Source organism: Manacus candei, unplaced genomic scaffold (genome assembly GCF_025592945.1).
Source record: "Manacus candei isolate 608988 ecotype Guabito, Panama unplaced genomic scaffold, ASM2559294v1 h1tg000021l, whole genome shotgun sequence".
NCBI classification, from domain to species: Eukaryota; Metazoa; Chordata; class Aves; order Passeriformes; family Pipridae; genus Manacus; species Manacus candei.
This window is the reverse complement of record NW_026138069.1, coordinates 4798863-4820614: the sequence shown is the minus strand read 5'-3', so window position 1 is coordinate 4820614 and position 21752 is coordinate 4798863. Positions and strand designations below refer to the sequence as shown.

The 21752-nt window shown below is 39.6% G+C and overlaps 1 protein-coding gene across 1 annotated transcript in view; it reads left to right on the top strand.

The window, feature by feature from the left end:
* Positions 1-21752, top strand: part of SCIN (scinderin) — a 50700-nt gene that overhangs the window by 8240 nt on the left and 20708 nt on the right. The window contains exon 4 of the mRNA XM_051786022.1: positions 10590-10739. Coding sequence (XP_051641982.1) covers positions 10590-10739 — 150 coding nt within the window. The remainder of the gene's footprint in view (positions 1-10589; positions 10740-21752) is intronic.

Here is a 21752-nt window from a genome sequence, read left to right as displayed (position 1 = left end):
GAGCTTTTTTCTTTTTTTAGTATAACATCACTCTGTTTTCTAACTTCCTGTTTGACAAGACAGAGGTCAAGCAGCAATGCAACCCTGTGCCTTCATAGGAAGAAAGATGTGAATTTTTATTTTTTTTAACCACTCTATGGGAAATGTCAGTCAAATCACATGACTAATAACAGTTCTTGGTCTTGTCATGTCAGTTGTGTAAGAGGGATGTTTTTTCTTGGATGTATTGACAAGTTAAGGTAAAGAGTGTTTCAGCATCCAGACATTAGTAGTTACTTCACCATAGGTTATTATATAAAGCAGACCATGCATGTGGGAGATAAAAAGGCAATGTGTGACATACTTCAGGATGAAGTGCCTGTAGATAAATGGGTGTGGTAGAAAATATATTGTCACAGGGGAAATCTTGAGCAAGTTTTATATGAACTATATTTCAAGCTAGAATAACTGTATTTCAGATTGAAATTTTCCATGACTATGGGTCCATTGTAAATAGATGAGTCTTTACAGGACCTCTTAATTGAATGTAAGGGTCATTTAAAAAAGAAAAGGATTTTGGCTCAAGTAGATTCCTTTACTTAATAATCGAAATAAGTCATCTTAAATAGGATTGCTCTTGAGTCTTGGGATTTATTACGGGGCACTAGTGACTCATTATCTGAGAATAGTGGGCAGTAATTGCATAAAATAATGAACTTATGATCAGTGCTTTTAATATCGAATTATTGTATCTCAAATAAGATGAATTTCCAAGATTTACTTTCCCCAGTCTCTTAACTAACCAGAAGGATGGCCTCCATGGCACTGCAAAATTGCTTGTGCAGTCCATTTCCTGTTAGATTTTATCAAGCCACTTATCTAATATAACAAAAAATCACTTCAGTTTTCCCATTGAGCTCAATTACTGCAGTATTTTAAACCCATGGTTTGAACAGATGAGGGAAAATTACAGAAGGTAATAATGATCAGGAATAAAATTGTTACTGGTCACTAAGGTTTCCCTCATGTGGATAATGCTTTAAGTAAAAAGTATTTGTGTGCATTTCTAGCTATGTTTACAGTTCATGTTCTGATGGCCACCTCATACCTAGATCATAGAATAGTTTGTGTTGGAAGGGACCTTTAAAGGTCATCTAGTCCAATTCCCCCTGCAACGAGCAGGGACATGTTCAGCTAGATCAGGTTGCTCAGAGCCCTATTCATCCTGACCTTGAATGTTGCTGTGCAAGTTATTCTACCTTGATCCAGAGTTCTAACTCTATCAGAGTCAAACCTCGGCTAGAAATAAGATTGAAAAATAGTGTTGTAACTCTTTCTTGTTTTGTTGGTTTGTTTTTTTTTTTATTTTTTTTTTTAAACAAGAATTAATGCTGTCATATTTAGTGCCATTCATTTGAGTGCAGCGTGGACTTCTCATCCATTGGCAAATCAAAAAGCTGTTGCTGCAGCCCTTCCACAGCCCTGGGAAACCTCTTTTCTGAGCCTGACCCTGCTCTTAAATGTGGTTGGGATCCTGTGGGTACGTCTTGCATGTGCACAACCCACACAACACCCTTGGTTGGTGTGTTACCAAGCCACATTTACAGCACTTCAAATACCCTGCCCAGGTCTAATCTTCCCTCCTTTGAACTGTTTTGGCTGGAACAGAAAATATCTGCAGAAGGCAGAGAAAACACCGTCTGTGATATGAGTGGAGTCATTAGCTGCAGGTAATGTGTGAAGCCTTTCGTTCAAGCAATCTTCTGTAACATCATGAACTGAGAGCATTGGCCACTACACTGATGTTCCTGTACAATGCACGATCCGGGAGAGTGCCTGGAGTGCTAGACCCTGATTTAAGGTCTACTTTTTTTTCTACAGGGGTTTTCCATGACACCCCTTTAATTAACCCAGGGATCACTCCAAAGGAGCCTTTGGGACAGGGCAGGAAAGACAAGTGTAAGGCAGTTACTGAGAAGGCCTGGAGTAGAGCACACCTTACTGTGTCAGGTGCTGCTTAGTGTGTCCTGTCCTGGCATAGATCTGTTCAAATCCTCCCAGAAGCTGTTATCTTCTGCCATACTTCCCATCCTGTCCTGAGCTATTCCTGGTATCCCACCCGAGAGGCACCAGGATGAGTTTGACAGTTGTTGGCCACCATAAACTATCTGGCCTTGCTCTGTATTTCCCCTTTACCTCCAGATGCAGCTCTTCCTCTATAACACCATTCTCCAGCCACCTTCCCTTGGCCACATCCATTATTCCTCCTTCATCTCCAAGACAATTCTTAAAACAGCAAGGAGCGTGGGAGGGCATGGAAAATGACCACAGAAGGTGAGGAAAAAGCTGAATCATTGTGCCATTTAGTGAATAACATACACACAGTTTCATAGGCTATTTTAGGATTTATCTAGATGCATATGTAAATATACTCTATACGTTTATATTTCTGATAAGATGTGCTAAAGATTTCATCTTTTGTCAATTTTCTTGGTTTAAAGTGGGAAGGAAAGTTGTCAATATTGAGAAGTTCACCCTATGTACATTGTTGTATGCTGATGACTTACAAAACTGGAATGTTGGGATTGGAATGATAATTTGTGTAGTTATGAAAACGTGAAGCAGAAGTAATGGGAGTAACAATACAAGAAAACAACATGAAGTGATCAACTGATTTTATTGAAAGCTTCTCAACTCAGTTCGGGAAGCTCTGCTGTATTAAAGCTGTTTAAAGTTGTATCCTTAATGACCAGCAGAAATATCCTTTCTGCATTTGTTTGGATAGAGCTTTGTAAAATGTGAGACTTGATTCTCTCTGTCTGACTTACCTCTTGATGGGAGGCAGCAGCAGTGCCATGAGCTAAGTGACTGCAGAGTGCAGGGAGAGGGCTGTGCACCGCTCAGCCTCCTTGAAGAAATTAAGAAACAATTGTTAAAATAAGATTGTGAGGAAGGATGTGCGATAAGTACCAGTCAGTTTTGAGCTTGGGTCTGATTGCAGTTGAAAAGTTTTGTTAGTGCAATAAAAGTTCTGCGGATGAGACATTACCCTTCTGCCAAAGGAAGAATGCAAATGGTGAGGTGATAACTGTAGCTCAAACTAAGTGAAAACTGAAGGTAAACTATATTCAGTTGTCCATTCTTCCCATTCCTACAGTGGTGCTTATAAACTGATTTATACAGCCAAGAGATTGCTGATTTGAAAGCATGTACTTTTTAAGGGCTCCAAGGGAAAATGATGATGCTAGAACTCAAAAGTATGAGACTGAATAGAGCTGTTGTGACATATCTGTTAGTATCTTCTTATTTTGAACTCCTGACATAATAGGTATGTTAAAAGAAGACAAAATTGCTGCCTTGCATAGATACTAGAAAAAATACATCAAACAAAAAGATTGGCTTTTTATGACAGCTGCTTTTCATAAAAGCTGTTAACTTGGTATAGATTAAATTATGTTTACAGAAAGAAAAGTAACTTCTGCTTTTTAACAGTAAAAGACCAAGAGAACAGATACTTGCTTTATGATTATGACTGTGGGGTATGATTCAGCATGTCAACCTTAAGCACAGTTGTTTTGCTTGCCTCTAATCTCGTTGCCTTCTTGGCTGCACTGTCTCTTTCAGTGGCTTTGCTTCTCTTCCATAATAGAATACAATTCACAATCAGACATTAACTGCTTTAGTAAAGTCACTTTAGGTGTAAACAGGACTAGAAGAGTAGATTCTTGCATTTTGCAGTTCATCGCTTTAAGTTTCTAGTTGCTTTCCCTGGCACTAACAACTGACTCAGGTAATTTTTCCATGTTTTTCCATTCACGTATTTCTCCTACAACTAACCTCTTCCCCAGTTTCCCCCAGCTTAAACTATTGCTCATACTGTAGCAGGAAGCTGCTAAACAAGTAGCAGAGCTTGAAGAACTGAACTGATTTCATTCTTTATTAACTTTATAGACTTATTAACAACATTAAACTGTGGTCATATCTATACAATGTATATCTTGATAAGCAAGCACCTAATTTTTCTGTAATTCTGTGAACCAATTACTTTTACAACTCTAGTAGTGTTAAATCCAGCATTCTGGAAATTGCTATAGTGTCAAAGTCATCAGATGGAAAAAGAAATATTAAGCCCTTTTCCACCCCTATACTTCAGTTAGAGTATTCAGAGTATGTATTTTTCCTTCATACTCTATGGACTGGAAAGCTTCTCCTCACCCCTACTTGTACACAAAAAATGGTTGGACCAGAGACCATCCTTTAAGCTTCAGGCGGACAGGACATACATGCATGCAGAGGGGTTTGGTTAAGTTAGTTTACTTCCTGATGTTGTAGAAATCCAGATGTTTTGCTGATTGAGCTGCTGTTATCTAGAATTGATGTCCTTCTGGCATTCACCCCTTAATGCACTGTGGCATTGCAACAGCTGTTCTTAGTACATACTAGCAAAAGAGTTGTGAGAGGAAAAATGAATGTACTAACTGCATCACTCTGCTATAGCTGACTTATTTTTAGTCTGAAAATTTGTTCCATTTGAGTCAAATGGGAGACTCCAGGACTAGTTACAAAGTCACTATTGTAATTATACTAGGACCAGGCTCATGGTGGCTTCAGCAGCATTCTGACTGAATGAATCCAGAGTTTGTTTTGGATTATCAAAACTCCACAGCTTTCAATGGTTCACTATATTACAGTTCCAACATATGTCAGAGGCAGATTTGATGGATATGTGAAATGAGGTTTTTTTCTTCTCCCTGCCTGTATCAACAATTCAACAATCAAGACAGGGAAGAAATTGAATAATTTAAGAAGACTAATGTTTTTGGAAGGCTATGTTAACTTGGTTGAATTCAAATATTCTTCTTAATATGTATCATCAGTTCCTAGAAAAAACCTGAATGTCAATGAAGTGACAAAAAGTGCTGTATCCTAGTAAGTTTTATTCAGTTTTACAGTTCAGTTATTTTCCCCACTGTGTGGACTTTAAGTACAAAAAAGTAAATCAGGAAAAGAAAAGCTCCACACTCTTGCTTTAGGGCTCTGTTTTATTTCTAAACATTTGGTGTTTGAAATATGAACACCAAGGTAGTATGCAATTGTTTTACAAATATCTGGAACTGAGGGCATTGAAAGCATTTCTGTTGCTTGTAGTTTATATGTAAACTTTTTTCCAAGTTTATTTGTGTTTTGTATTGGCATTTTTTTCCTTTAAACCTGTTGACTTTAATTAAGGGACTAGACTTTAACAAAGAAGAGTTTCAGCTAAAATTAACTCATGCCTTATCTGAACAGCTGTTCATCAATGACTATGAAGAGAATGGAGTCTCAGTTGAGTGCATGCCAATCATTTTCATAGTACAATGATATGTATAAAAGCTTTGCCAGTATTTATGTATGTTCCATCTGACTTTAGCTTTGCTGTTTTTTTTTTTTCTACTTCCCTTAGGAGGTGAGCATTAGAAGTGCTGGGTCCTTTGGGCACTCCAACATCGCAACTTCTCTCTGACCCACCTTTCTTCACAAGCCTTTCTTCTGCCTGCTGTGAAACCACTACAGTGGCTTTCTGTATTATGTGGTTATTTGTCAGGACTCTGATCTGCTTCTGAACAGAAGCAGATGAGCCAAAGAGAAGAGAGGAATTAAGGCAGTTATAACTTTACAAACCTTCTTTTCTTGCTTTTAGCCTTTTTGTTATGGGTAAAGCTAATGTAGTAAGGTGTTTCACAGGAGTGAGCAGATTTAGCTGAAGACCTTTCTTTTGTGCTAAGTCCTTCTGCTTTGTAGCTGAGCCTCTGATGCTCCTAATGCTGTGATTTAGAGGAAGAGAAGACAGCATCCTGACTGACATACATTAAGTCAGCATAAATTGTTATGTTGATGTGACAGAATCCACACTATAGATTTAGCTGTCTCTGAACTAAGAGTGGTAATTTTTATTTTTTTTTCAGTTGAGGTGCAGTTACATTCTGGGAGCATATGCTGGTGTAGATGCAGACAAAGGTGGACAGGTTAGGGTGTATCAGGGCCTGCAAACAGTGAATGGAGGCACACCAGCTTATGTGCTTTCCCTAATGAAAGATTGAATTTTTATTTTAATATTTTAAGATTGAGACTAAATCTCTTAAACATTTCGTTATTTTCTACAAAAATTTAAGTTTTGCCACAAACTTGCTTCAAGTTAGAGTTTTGAAACCTATTTAATTTGTTTAGCTTTGTAATGTCTCTTAATTTAAGAGAATGCAAATCAGCAAGTACAGTAGGAGCCTGGAAATTAGTAGGTATTTCAACAAAGATATAAGTCTAAAACACTTGCATGTCTAGGACATGTTTAACTAGAGCAAAAATGAGATCTCCATGGATTTAAGCTTCTTGGGTTTTGCTGTCATTGTCCTGGCTAATGTCCACAGAAAAGATGTCATGATGCAGAGTTTATTTTCATTTGCCTCCAAACTGAGCAGACTGCCAGTTGAATACAGAGGTGCCTATGTGTTTAGAAGGGGAAAATTGGTTTTTATGTCACTTGTGAAATGAGTGATTTTTTTTTTTATTTGTTTTTTTTTCCTTCTCTTGCTCTACGTGCCATCTGGGGCTGGACCAGGAAGCAGGAGGTGTACTTTCACAATCCCCTCCATATAGGGAAAAGTGCCAAGGTGCTCTTTCTCAGAGTTACATGAGCCATGCATAATCATGCTGCTGCACACTTCTGTATAGTTGGGTCATTTTTAATGACCTGTGGAAATATCATATGACCTCCTCAAGGTCATTTCGTGGGCCAGAAGCTACATGGTGTGACTCTTGGGGATGGGCCTGTGCAGGGCTAGCTAAGAGTTGGACTCAGTGATCCTGGAGGGTCCCTTCCAACTCAGCATATTCTGTGAGTAGGAGCAGTGAATCCTGATGTTCTGACTAGAAGACCAAACTGTGTCCCCAAAACATGCAGATGAGGAGAGACCTTGCTAAAACCACAGTAGTCATGGCACAGAGCTTCCCAACCCCCCTCAGGAGCTCTGGGGTGGTCACTGTGATTATTCATGATAACATTTTCTCACCCTCAGCTGTTAATTGTCCTACTGTGATCTGACAAGCATAATTATATCAATTACCATTAATAAAAGGTGGCAGAAAAGCTTTATTCCATAGCATCTCTCTCAAACTCTGTTAAAGAGATTTTTAAAAAAACAAATACTGCAAGTACAAACTTCTGAAAACAAACTGAGATTGGCACAGGAATTACCGATGAATGAAGCTCCTTTTATTTTGAGATGAGTGAACACTTGAAGTCTGTTTTCATTTTAATGGAAACATTTTTTGGCAGCCCACCAATTCAAAATAAAGTTAGAAAAATAAGCCTAAAAATAGTGAGGGTGTTACACAGCTAAGAAATTGTGAAAGCACTGAGTGAGCTAGAGCTAATATTTTGGCCATAATTGAGCCCTTTATATGTCTAAAAATAAATACAGGAATACTGAAATACAACCCAAAAGCTCAGTAGTCTGTTGGACATAGTTAGATAACTAGCTGACTTTATTTCGGGTAAATCCAGATCTAAATATTAACCTTGTCGAGAAGTGACTGTAAATTTTAAAAATCTTTTTCTGGCTTGAAATTGTTGAGAAGCCTAATCTGTCTAGAAGTTGAAATGGATAAGTTATATCAGGAAGACAAACTTGTAAATATCAAGCTGAGCTTCTCTACCATGAGGCCTTGAAATTAGATGCATTACAAATGAGATGATTTTACTTCAGAAGACAAAATTAATGAAATCTAAGCTCCTGAATGCTTAAGCTATTTGTTTAGCGTTCATTGAAAATACAGTAAACTATTATATACTTGGGGACATTTTCATGACTTGTGACTGCTTGTTTCCTTTTATTACATTATACAGTACATGAAGTTTAGCTTTCAGGCTTTTAATAAAGAATACTGTCTTTATTCTCTAGTGCTGAAGAGAATCAGATTCTTGTTTCTCTAGCTTTTAAAATTAGGATTTTTTTAAATAACCAGGAAAGATGAAGCTTGTAAAATCCAGATCGAGGATGTTTTCAGACACTGCTTGTTGATCCAAGCTGTTTTGAGGGATTTTTGTAGACCAGAAGAAAGTCTTACAACATGAGATTTCCCAAAGTCACAGCTAATAAAAAACATTTATTTTAGTTTATGACAAAAGTATTTTGGCTACGTTATTATGTGCAAATGTGGACTCCATAAGGAAAATAATGAAATCTGCGAATCTAAAAATCTGAAGTCCATTAGTGCGGATTTTTTTTTCTCCTTCCTCAGGCTGATTTGAAGCCTAGAGCCAGTGGACTGTAGGAGAGCTCAGTTTAGTCACTTGATGACTGAAGGCAAACTGGGAGAATAAACTATGAATGTGGGGTAGCTTGGGTGGAGTGCACCAGGTATATACTAAGAAAAGAAAATGTGAACTTATTGTCCAAGAAGTAAAGGTCTTTGTAATTTCACAATATCTTTTGTGGTCAGTACATCAAATATGATTCATTTTGTAGATGTGACTGCTTGTTTGAGGTTGCATGGCTGTTTGCCAAAAGACCTACAGAAGGCTGATAGGCACAAATGAAGTTGGACTTTTAACCTTGCTGAATGAGTAATCTCCACAAAGTGCAGCATCCACAGTGAGATAAGGCAATAGCTGCCTCACCTCCTCAGCTAGTTCTCTATTATGACTTCTTTCTCTTCCTTATTGCTTCTATAGATTGTGGGAAATAAAGAATTCCTGTTTATTGCTGCACTATCCCTAGTGACTCCTGTTTTCTCACATAATTGCAAATAAGCTCAATTAGGAAGAAGTAGGCCAGGATGAGAATGAAACTGAGGAGTCTTTATGAAAAATTTCCCCAAATTTGGAAGAAGATGGCTGAAGCAGTGCATGGCAATAACAACTGTACCAAAAAAAATCTGCTCAAATTGAAACTTTTTACTTCCTATACCTTAAATTCTCTAGAAAATTCTGTTCCCCAAGTACAAACAGTATCTTTTTTCTGGGGAAATGTGGAAAGTCAGATTTAAGATAAGGTTCAAACCTGAAGCCAAATATGTCTCCAGATTCTAGATCCTTAGTAAACCGACAGTATTTAAACCAGAACTTAAGCCTACAGTCAAGTTGGTAAGGGCAAGCTGAAAACCTCACAGCTTTCATTGCATAACCATCTTCAAGTTGAAAGGGATACAGTTCTGGGAACCTGTGGTGTAATTCTGATGAAGCTTAAAACTTCATCTTTGAAGATGCTTCTGAAGGGAAGGGAGCTTGGAAGGGAACAGTGATATCATGGAGTTTGTGAGGATTTTTTTTGTGTCCAAGCTCATCAAGAATAAATATTGGAAGTTACTAGCACTGTTTTGCATACAGATTGCATCAACGTGAGCTGTCTCCTAACAACTTGCATCTGTTAGTACTGAGAAGCTGTCCTTAAGCTCTTGCTTGTCTCAAACCACCATTTCATGTACTATTAAAGAACAACAGTGGTCAGCAGAAATAGCTTAAAAAACTTTTTTGAATAAAATGCGTTTTCATCTCAAATGTAAGTTTTATACAGTTATATATGCATTGTAAAACTAACCCCTAGTAACTTAGTGAGGGCTCTGATTAAATCCTTATTTGCATTTCACAAACCAGTTCAACTTTTATTTAAAGTTGAAAATTACTGTGTAATTTCTACTATTTGGGTTATTTGATAGAGTCGTGTGAAGAATCAAATTGCTTTCTTCCAGGAGAAGCAACCAGCCAAGATAAGTAATTTCATTTGGCTAGCTCCTTCCAGCTCAGCCTCCAGTGGCTCTGTGGCTTATGTTCTGCCTCTTGGTAATAATTTTCATCAAGACTGAAGTCCAAATTCTTTATTTTGAAATCATTTTGAGTTCACAATGAATAATGGGAATTGCCAAAACTGGAGGTCCTTGGTCTGTGGTGTGACTGAATCATGTGATCTGTCTTAGGCTGATTCTGGTGGCTCTCCTTCCTGAGAGGTGCCTTGGGCTTATGCTCCATTTTGGCTGAATTGCACTTTCCTTGTCATGTGCAAATCTTACCTATTCAGTCAGATGAGAGAAGGCCTCAAAGGCCCACAGGATGATATCTGGTGGGGCTACTGTCACCAGAGCATGCAGAGCTGCTGCTGCACTGTCTGAATGCTCCTTGTAAAGCTGGCAAAGATGCTGGGGTGGATGGTCCCTGAGTCAGCAGCTTACTTGCATATCACAGAATCAATTAGGTTTGAAAAGACCTCTGAGATCAAGTCCAACCTTTGACCAAACACCACCACATCAGCTAGACCACAGCACAAAGTGCCATGTCCAGCCTTTTCTTAAACACATCCAGGGACGACTCCACCTCCCTGGGCAACCCATTCCAATGTTTAATCACCCTTTCTGTGAAGGAATGTCAAACTTAAATCTCCCCTGGTGCAATTTGAGACTATGTCATAGATACTACAAATATCTATGTGATTTAATGCAAATCTCTGCTAGAAAGTATTTCTGAAAGATGTAGCTTCACTAATGTTCTGGTGGTTTAGATCCAGTAAGATTAAATAAGTTTCATAATTTTGCTGTGTTGAATCCTATTGCTAATGTATGTCTTCTGTTCATTATTTTAGGAAATCTATCAGTGGTGTGGCTCATCATGCAATAAATACGAGAGGCTGAAGGCTACTCAGGTTGCTGTTGGTATTCGGGACAATGAACGAAATGGAAGGTCTAAATTAATTACTGTGGAAGAAGGGAGTGAACCAGACCGGCTCATAGAGGTATTGTAATATGCAAACCAGTTGCTGACATAGCTATGAATAAAAAGTTTTTACACCTCAGGAACTAGATTGGATTGGGCTGAGTACAGGAAAACAGACATAGGCTATAGTAGGCCAGTTTTTACCTTTACCTTCCTTATCCAAGCAGTGTTAATTGGACATTACAGTCTGAGATAATTAATCATCTGAGAGTACTTTTTCAAGAACTTAATGTTTGGTTTTTTGAGTTAGCTGTGGGGTGACTGACACTATCTGCTCTGTGTGAGGAATGAACTCAAGCTGGGACAGTGCCAGCTGTGTCTAGAAAGTAAAAAAAAATGTAGCAAATTGCATGTTTATGCATGGGGCCAAGCACACTGCTTTGCATACCCACTTCTATTCCACCTTCCTATGAACCTAGCCTCTAAAACCCTAGTAAGGCCCTTCCTCGTATATTTAGAAAGTTTAACCATTTAGTTTAAAAATAGATTTTAGATTTCATAACTGAGCTGATCAAAGTAGAGTGAAAAAAAATCTCCAATTTATGAATTTTATCAAATCTTGAAAAATTAAAAAACACTGAGTTGTTGCAGGCCCCATACTAATAAAAGCATTGTCATTTGGCATTTGTGAACTAAATTAAGCTTTTCCCATTTGTTCTCTATAAAGCAGGAAGAGGAAAGCAGGGTCATAAAGGAGTCCTTCAATAAAATGGAGTATATAGAGTTAGAATATTGCCTCGTATTTCAGGAAGTAATGCTAGCAGTGCATGCAGGTGTGACATTACTTTTAGTGGTGCTTACATTCGGTGTGGTCACATGCAATATAACTAGTTATTGCCTAGGCAGCAAAACATGCCAGGTGCTGAGCCACCAGCCTGTGGACATGCTGTCTGTGGTGACCCCTTTGAATGGTCTGCCCATATCCTTGCAAAAACTTTTTTCCCTGTGGATCTGTGTACAGTCATGACTGTGCTCAGATGGGGAGGTGCACTGGAGATTTTTGAAGGGGGAAAAAAATCCCCAGTAAACAATCCTGCATCTGGCTTTTTACTTCCTTATACAGACTTTTCACATTGGCTCTGATGTGGCACCTTTTACACCTATAACTTTTATGGAAAGAACACAGGTTGACAATTAGAGCCCAACCTTCTGCTCCTGATTGGAATCACAGCATTGGGTTGCAGCCCGCTGCAGCTCTGCCAGGGTGGCACTGTGGGAGCCTGCTGGCATGGTCCCTTGGCCCCAGCTCCTACTGCCAAGCTCATCCTGGGTTTACCACTGGAGGCTTTGCACTGGGCTTCTGATGAGCTTATGTGTGAGCTGGGAGCATCGATCAGGGCAGCTACACTTTGCACCTCTTATCTGGCTAAGATGCAATGCAGATAAGTCAGACTTCTATGCCACCACAGCAAGGACACAGCCCAGCTGCAGGGATGGCTATTGGGAGCCCAGCTGCCACCCCCCTCAGAGGCTCTGGGTGGCAGAGACGTGCTGGCCTCACTCCTGCATCTGTTTTCCAGACTTTCATCTGTGTTTAACTGTTGTTTTGTAGCAACCTTGACACACAAGAGCAGGAAAAACACCAAGATTGTGTTTTGATCCTGTAGTGCATTGTTATCGTATCAGGGAATAAATCTTTTCTTCACTTGCACAGCAGTATATGAAGAAGTTTCTGCTTTTCCTTTTGGATTGTGAATATGGAGGGAACAAAAATGGGTAGTCCAATGCAACTAGATTCATTGCTTTTATTGCCACTGCTGTAATGAGCCCAATTTGACTGTGTGTATCTGCAGTAAAGGTTTATCTTCTAGTCTGCATCATGCTAGGTAGCCTTGATTTTTAACTGCTGCTTGCATAACGAGGTCTGCAGCTCAGCTGTGGCTGTCCCAGTACAAGCTCTACTGCTAATAAGCCGCAGGAGTAGTTAACCTCACAAACCTATAAAACCTATTAATCACTATTCCTGCTTAAATTGTATCCAGTTCCTGCTGCTCTTTGTTTGGATTTCTCCTTGCTCCCACAAAATTGTCTCTTAACTGCTGTTAAGTTAACTGGGCTAACTGCTCTGAAGTTAACATTGGGTTTGTTTCTTCCCTCCACATCAGAAAGGATGGATTTTTGGCATCTCCATCGTTCTTGAAAAAGGTTGATTTATTTTCCAGGGAAAATAATTATGTACTTTAAATATTCATTTTGTCATCCAGTATGCCACTGAAATCAGAATGAGATTTCTTAAAATTATCTGCTCTGAAAAATGTCAGGAATTGTTCCCCTTCCTGTTAGCTAGAAGTCTGCTTCCATATCAGTGGCTGGACTTGCTCATGCAGTGTGAGTAGGAGTGTGTTAACGTGCTCAGGCAGGGGCTGACATACCCACCGTGAGTACCAATGTAAAGAGCTGATAGTGGTCTTACTCCTACTCCATAAGCACAGAGTTGTGATTCCCAACCAGAAAAGCAGGTCTTCTGTGCCTACACCCCACCATGTAGACAAGACAGGCTGACTGAACTAACCCTGCCACACATCTGTCTTGCTACAGGATTAGCAGAGGCAGCCATGGCTGTAATGAGGTGGTGTTTCCTGGCCAGTCTCCTTTCCTGTTGGGAGCTGTGGCACTGCAGGGGAGGTAAACTAGTCTGACAAGTTGCCTGCTCCCAACAACCATTTTTAGCAAGAACTGAGAACAGGCTGGCACTGCTTGAACAATTTACCCATGGGAGAGAACTGTCTGGAGCACACTGTACAACTGGGTGTATTGCTGTGGCAAGCCAGCAAGATGTAGCTCACTCACCCTGGGAAAGGAAAGTGACTGGAAGCTGGGTACATAAGTACCCAGCAGCAAGCTCTTTTTTAATCTGCTGTAGTGACCAGGGGCCACTTGGGAACGCACAGCGACCATCCTGTGCTCACACTCAGGAAACGCAGCATGTCTGGAAAGCTTAGACCTGCAGTGGGTGCACAGAAGTTCTCATAAGATGCTTCAGGAATCACTAGAACTCTGACTGTGAAGATGAGGCAAAAGCTTTCTGTGCAAGCACACTGAAGGTATTTAAATCTACCTAGTTTCACCTCTGCGTTTGCACTTTAGGTGAGGTACTGACTTGCAGGTTTAAATAAGCAGTGCTGTATAGGGTTGCTGCCTTGGAAATTTAAATAATAAGCAGACCACCTTGGACAAATTGCTGCTGTTGCTCTGACTGGTCTCCACAGTCACAGCAGACCATAATAAAAATCACCAGATGCCAACTCAGCTCTGATTTTCACATGTAAACAGCTGAATAGTTCCCCATTCTGCTGAATCTTAGGCCTGAAAGTTCTAATTGTATTACAGGAAATTTTTCACCTGCATGGGACCAATCCAAAAACTGGTCTTAGCAATGCTTGAGTCAGTTTGGGAGCTCTCAATTGGCTATGTTAGGGTTAGACCTAGCTACACTTTTTTTTTTCTCCTTTTAAATTAAGGAAGACTAAATATGTGGTTTCAAAGATATCCTATGACCAAAACCATTAGGATCAGTTGCTAGCCCTGTATGACACCCTTGGGCCCACTGTGCTGACACTGATGCTCAGCCATCTGACTGCTTGCAGCGGTAAGCAGAGATCTCACAGCACTGTATTTGGACACCCAAGAGATCACTGAGACCTGAGAGAGCAGCCAAAGTAGCAGGTAGCCAGGCTTAGGACAGACAATTTTCCAACTGTAGTTGGAATCTCTGCTTTAATTCTGAAGGGAGGACAAAACTGGAGAAGCTAAAAATAGTTTCCCATGATCTCGTTATTTAGCATTGTGGGAAGTGGTAAGCAGGATGAGTCAATGACTCGTTGCACCCTGCTTCCTTTCTCCAGTGAAGTTATTGCCCACTGTTTGACCAATGAATGTGTGGCCTGTGCTTCTGTTTTCAGAGTAGTGGCAAAATGGAGAAACAAGGAGTCAGAAATGTCTTTTATCTGTGAAGTTTTGTAGTTGGACAGCAAGCTGAAGGTGCTTGCAGCAATACAGGAAGCAGAAAATGAGTTCTGAGTCACCCAGGGGAAAGATGTAAAGCATCCAATCCTCCATGCATACTGCACCAACCCCTTGATCTGTTATCATACCTCTAGAGAGGAGTAGAGGGGAAGAGAAAGTGTTAGTATATTTGTTTTCCTATATTTGTGCAATTGGAAATATTAGACACCCTAAAAGATTTTTAGATTGATAGTACTGTTCTGTCTACATAGACTCATCTCTTTGTCATACATTTTAAATATCTCAGGCAGCTGTCACAGTCTGTCTGTATGGTATAAAAGCCAATGAAAAAGTAGGATAGACTGAGTTTTACCAAAACTAAGTGTTGAGCCTGCATCTGTGCCTTCTACTTAATTATGACAGGTTCAGCTAACACTTTTAAAGATAGTTCTGTTCTCTCTGCAGTCAAACCTGTCTGATTCATAGAACTGCTTTATCATTCCCCTGCGAGTCACTCCCTTAAAACTGCAGCTCTTTGTACCATGTGATTGCTGCAGGTTTCACTGCTGAGGCTTTTGGCTTTTGCTTTATTTTTGTAATTTTTGATGTTCATGTTTGAAACAATGAAACATGAGAAATGCAACGGCTGAGGTGTAAAACCACAAGAAAATGAAGTATCATGTCAGTAGGCATCTTTGAAATTACTCCTCTGCCTTTAAACAGAAAATGCCATGACTTTTGTTTACTTAACATTTGCAGTTGTCGCGTGCCTGTTTTTTTTTAGCTTTCTAGTGGCCTTACAACAGGTGGGTCATGACGTCTCATAAAATACTTGTGTAAATATTCAGTTATTGTAAATATTGAGCAACAGGGGGAACCTCTTCGTCCTTTCTGATAACACAGCCTTTCTCCTCCTCCTTTTTCTGTAAAGCCCCTAAGCAATGCTTAGTCATGAGAATTCCTGAATGCCATTGTGTTCAGTGATGATTGTTTTTGCCTATGGTGTGAATAAATACCATGCATGAATGATTTGATCATATTACAGCCAATCACACTTTTCCGCCTTTGTGACTGAAAAGGGACTGGTAGCACCACACAGTGCTAGCTCAGTCCTGTGGATAAAATCCCAAGAGCACAGGCAATAACGAGATCCCATTGCAAATGCAAGTTAGAGAGGCTGTTTCTCTAGAGACCTCAATAATGCAAACATGTTGAAAATGTCAAGTTCCGGTAAACCTTAAATTATCTGGATAGATATCTGCCCATAAGGACAGAAGAGCAAGATCACTTCTTCCTTTCTTATTAAATTCAAGCCCTTAAAAATCATATGTTACAAACCAGAGATAATTTCCAAGGGCAGCATGGAGCACAGTGAGGTAGCTTGGAAAAAGTAAGTCTTGCTTTGACTTGCAACTAGCATAGGTGGGTGTGAGAGTGCAAGGGCATGCTTCTCTGAAGGAGCTGGGCAGGTTCCTGCAGTCTCTGGTCACACGGATCATTACATAAGGCTCAAAGACCAGTGAGTGCCCCACCAATGGAGGTGTGGGTTTGGTACGTGCTGCTTTCCCAAAGCCAGCAAGAGCAAGATCTGTCATCGCAACTCTGCAAAAGCAAAAACTGCTCTTACTGCTCTCATAACATTTGCATTTCTTCTTGTTTACTTAATTTTGGTTGTATTATGAGCTCATCATGCTAAGGGAAGGCTTGTTTGTTTTATATACAGATGAATAGAGGAACAGTGGGAGTGAGGGTGATGCAGGAGGAGGAGGAGGGGTAACTTCTTAGAATAGTGGTCTGTTCTAATCTTTTGTGGAATACAAACTCCAGGTGTTTGTTAGAGTTAAACACTTGTTTAATCATGTAGCTTGTACACAGTTTTACTCAAATGTGACATGTTTTTAAGCTTTGAATTGCATGTAACTATTAGGGTCCAGCCTGACCTGTTCACAACCAAGAATATACCCAATATGAAAAATACATTAATGAAGTCCTATCTATGGCTTTGGAAGTAAGTAAACCAAAGTATTTTATTATCTAAATTAAGACATATGGAAAAAAATGGACATGATTTCAGGGAATTTTGCGAAATGAATAGTAGAAATGAATTTCAGTCCCAGGGCAGAGGCAGTATTGAACAGTATGTAAAAAAAGAAAGTGAATGCATTGAGAGAGGGATGAGGACAATGGAATTTGTACCTGTTCCCAGTGCAAAGACTCAGTAATGCAGGCACTCGGAAGTTAACTACATTTTCATGAGAATGCGAAGACTTAAGCCAACTAATGCACAGAAGATAGCAGAACTGCTAGCTTTAGTTTCTATCAGTAGTTGTACTGGCTGCTCAAATGAATAGCCTTCTCAGGCTGCTTTGAAACTATGGGTCAAATTTACTCCTCAGGAAGACTAATATGCTTCTTCACTGAAATGGTTTTGGATATATGCAGGTGCCAGCAAGGATTTGGGTCATTTTGAGCAGTAAGAGTTTGTAGGATACAAACTCAATAGTAGTCCAGGGGGAAAAATCCTACACGTGCTTGTGTGTGTTTCACAGCAACACCTGTCCAGTCTGCGTAGCGGCAGTTTATTAATCATTACACTGTTTGATTAAAATTTATGATGGGCTATGAATGTGCATACAAAGTACAAACCCCTTGCCCTGCAGGATACCAGTTTCAAGCTGTCCAAACCAGCCATCCTTTCTATTTACTGAGCATATCTCCTTCGTTAAGGACAGTCCTTTTTCTTGATGCAAATTTGCATTTAAAGGCAGCAGGTACACAGCCTGTACTCAGACAAAACATGCATGGCCTGGATTTCAGTACAGCTTTGCTGCCTTACCCCAGCTGAGCATTTGGCCCAGTGTTTTCCCCACACCTGGGTAGAAAGTAAGGAGTTTTGCCCAAGAGTAGCAGAGGCTGCTAAGGAGGACTCTTCAGGAATGTTGGGAGTTACCCATAATGTTCTTCAAGCTAAACTTTTCACTCTTGGCTGCTTGAAGCCAGGTACTTAAATGACAGGGAACTAAATAGTAGCTGCAGGTGGCAAATACATCTGAAAGCCAGGCTTCTATTTAAGTCTCTAAATACAAATTTCAGTGCCTGCATTAGAAATTTAACTTCAGAAAATAAAATGTTCAGGTGCATCATACTGCATGGCATGAGTTAAATCCTTTATGAACAACTCTACTACGATCGAAAATCTAATTTGTTATGCTTCTAAGTTGCTTCTATACTAGGTATTTTAGTGAATTTCTAAGATCCTAATGATTTTCTGGAAGTGCTTGTGATCAAATTATAACATGTCATTTGCATTCTTGTGAGTTAGAAAACCACTCATCTTTATTATGTTTCCTTCTTCAGCAGCTGTAGCACTTGCAAGGTTACCACGTTAGTCAATTATAATCCTATAATTACATGTTAGAATATTAATGGAGTTTGTAATGTCTTTTTTCCTTTCTGTGCTAGACTATCAAGAAATCTATTGATGAAAAAGTACTATAATTTTCAGTTATTAAATGAGCATAATTAAGAAGACCAGGAAAAAGACAAGAGTTGTTAGCAGTTATCTCCACGTGGAGTTGTTTGAACTTATTTAAATGTACTTCCTCACAACAGGGGAATTTCATGGAGAAGACCTGAAAGGATAGATTTTCCTTGCTGTATAAAAATCTCAGAGCTATGATCTTCCTGGAATCCTGCATCTCCCCAAGACAAATGCGCCTTGAAGGGATATGGGGGTTTTTTCCCTTTTTTCTGCAGGTCTCTCTCATCCCAGCCTCTGTGCAGACCAACTGGGATCTGTGCACAAGGTTGCCTTTGAATTTTCTTAAGTGAAAGTTCTGTAGTGCAGGGAAGGGCTTAGGGAGGAAAACTTCGTAGTTTGTTTTTTTTTTTTCAGAGGAGTCTGCATATGCACGAACTGGTGTTCCCTGTCTAGGCTATATAAGACTGGAGTAAAAGTCCTCTCACATCTGGGCAAGAGTGAAGAACAGCTGTATAAAAGAAAGCTTTCTGTGTGTTGTGGGATCAGTTCAGTATTTTCACCAACACTGAGTGTGTAATGCTGAAGGAATCTGTAAATATAATTATTGTATTTACTGCAAGGTAGGTTGTCAGGGCCAGGTCTTCTGCTTACATAACTCCCTATAACTTTGATACTATTTGGTTTTACCTGTAAAAACTAAGAGGTAGGTAAATTAAGATGGATTAAAATACTGCAGTAATCAGTGCTGCAAATTCTAACTTTTGAGACCTGTAAATCATAGCCACTTTGTTGCACATTTTGGCTCCTTTACACAAAATTTGAGCAGGTGTAGGAACTTAAAGACAGAAATCAGTTAGTGGAAGGCACCTAAACTAGCAGGAGGAAATTATTTTCAAAGAGCCAAGCAGGATGTATCTCCTAGAAAAGCCAGGTGAAAGAAACATCCTTGCTCTCTATTTTTTTTTCTGTCTTAATAAATATTTCATTGATTTCAAGCATCTGCAGGAGACATTAGAGAAAAATCTGTCAAAATACCCTCTGATTTGCTTTTTTAAACATTAAGGTCCAAATCTGTGCTCTGTCTTGGATGCAGGAGTTTGGGTGTCATACCAGAGAAGATCCTCTGGCATACCTGGTCCATTTGCTGTATGGGACTAGAAATGTTGAGCTTGTGGATACAGCCAGTGGTGCACTGGGAAAATTTTACAATGCCTCGGGTAGCTTTTTCCACCTTTCTATCTCATTGACCAAGTGCTGAAACACCTTACTGCAGCTCCTTCTGTTCAGCCTGCTGATGCTATGTGTTACAGCTGCCTGCTGCTATTCCAGCTGCTGTGCATCCCTTGGGAGCACTGATTTTCTAGCGGGGTCTCAGGCTGCCAATGGCAGGCTGCTGCCTTCAGCGCAAGCTCCATGGAGTGTTTGCCATACTCCTCTTTTTACTCCAATATTGCTATGGTCCAGCCTGCCACAGCCTTGGGACCAGCCTGTCTGGTAGCTCTGCAAATTCCCAGCTGCAAAACTGGAGGCACTTAAGGAATGAAAAGCTGAGAGTTTTGTGGATTTTATCAGATAAATGTTCTTTGTGTCTGAGGTTCCCTGTTGGCATTAGTTACTCATTTATTTCATTATTATCTAACACATAAGCATGCACTGTCAATGCAGCACATAAGATATTTTGTCCACAGGACTTTCAAACAGAGATCTGCAAAGCTACAAAGACTTCTGTGTGTGCCTAAATTTATGTCCCAATAAAGCAGAAAAAGATGTAGAGGTGAGGTGATTGCTTAGTGTATTTTTAATTCTGCTGCGGGTAGGCAGGTCACTGGGCAGCTCAGTTTTCCATATTCATTCAACAGCAGTAATGGCTACAAAAAGGCTGCTGCGTTTGCATAGTCATTGCCATTCACCCTCCTGGTTTCTTTAGTGTGGGATCACTGTTCATCTTGGAGGCATCCTAAAAGCCGGATATTTGATGACAGTGTAGGCTGGGGATTTCCTCAACTCATTTCATGCACACCCAGTCTCAGAGTAAATAGATACTGCCAGCTGTGCAGTCCCAGCAGGACAGAAGGTAGCTTGTTTTACTTTGGAGCCAAACTACTGAAAAAAATTGAATTTGTACTCTCATGCCTGATCTAGATACTTCTTTTGTGTATCCATGGCCAGTTTCACAGAGCAGAAAATTAATTTCAGAATATTGTAATCATGTGAGTAAAGGTTTTATATTCAAATTATCCCAGACAGATATGCAAAGTTGCAAATATTGTATGAAAAGCTATCAAAGCCTAATGCCCTATTTTTAGGAAGTTAAGCAAAGAGCTTTGAATAAAATTATGATTTGCATTTGAAATTCCTGAGACAACAGAAACTGGCTAAGAATGTAGGCCATAATTTATGCATCAAAAGTGCCCTGAGTAACTGATGTGTTTTGCTATTTTGTAGCAATCTGAATTCTAACAGATCAGGTTTGGACCTTAATGCCAGAAAGTCCTATGGATAAATTGGGTGGTAAACCCCAGAAGTCAATAGCATGCCAGAACTATTTGTTAATATAAACCATCCTTTTGTCCGCTTCTCTGTGCATTATGGCTGTTTCCCTCTTATTTTCAATCTGCGTTCAGACGGGTGGTAGGTCATCTGCTCAAGGTGAACATGTAATGACACCTTTTGTTGCTGGAATAACTAGTGAGAGGCAATTTCAGGCAGAAACCCTGGGAGCAGTTCAGTGAAAGGATAAATCGTTTTTCCTGTTGGGAGTGTAATTTTTTGTAAGACTATGAATGTTTGCTCAGATTGATGGAGAGATTTCCAGGTTACAATAACCAGTAAAATAGGCATATTTGGCTATTCATAATGTGACCAATATCAAAAGTAATTTTTGTCTGGCCCAGAATATCCTCACCAGTGGTTGTGCTCTGGCAGAGGAACCAGTAACCTAAAATAATTAGAAATTAAACTTTTGCCAGTTTAGCAGCGAAGCCCTAAAGCCACTTTTGCCTGATGATCTTCTACATAGGTACCTAGGGTCAGCCAGGTAGTTACTAGCCTGCATCATATTCATCCCTTCCTCTCTGTGATGGATTTTTTTCCTTCTACTGGCTGCTGGAGTAGATACTTGAAACAATATTTACTTCAGAGAGACATTCCTTGTAATACTCTTCTCTGCTTTGAAGGTTAATAAAAATCTAAGCCTTTATCTACCAACGAGTTCACACCGTGCCTGTCTTTCAGATGTGTTGTCCTGCACAGAGGATTTATTCTGCCATAGCCCACATGTGTACCTTGAATTTGTGGAGCAGGATATACTTGCTTATGTCAAAGCATGCAAGACAGTAAATGATAAGCTACTAACCCTGATTGTTTTCCTGAAGTATTAAGTAATAAAATGTCAGGCCATCTAGACAGCTTTAAGCTAGTTAAATTTCTTGCTTTTCTTTTTAGGATATAAAGAGAGCAGTTGGAGTGGTTTTATGATCTGACAATTGGGATCACAGCCACAACAAATAGTTCAGTTTCAGGCCCAGAAACCTAACCCAAACTGTATATATTAAGAAGAAACTCAAATACAGTGCTAGTGTACACAAGTTAAACTGTATAAAACTT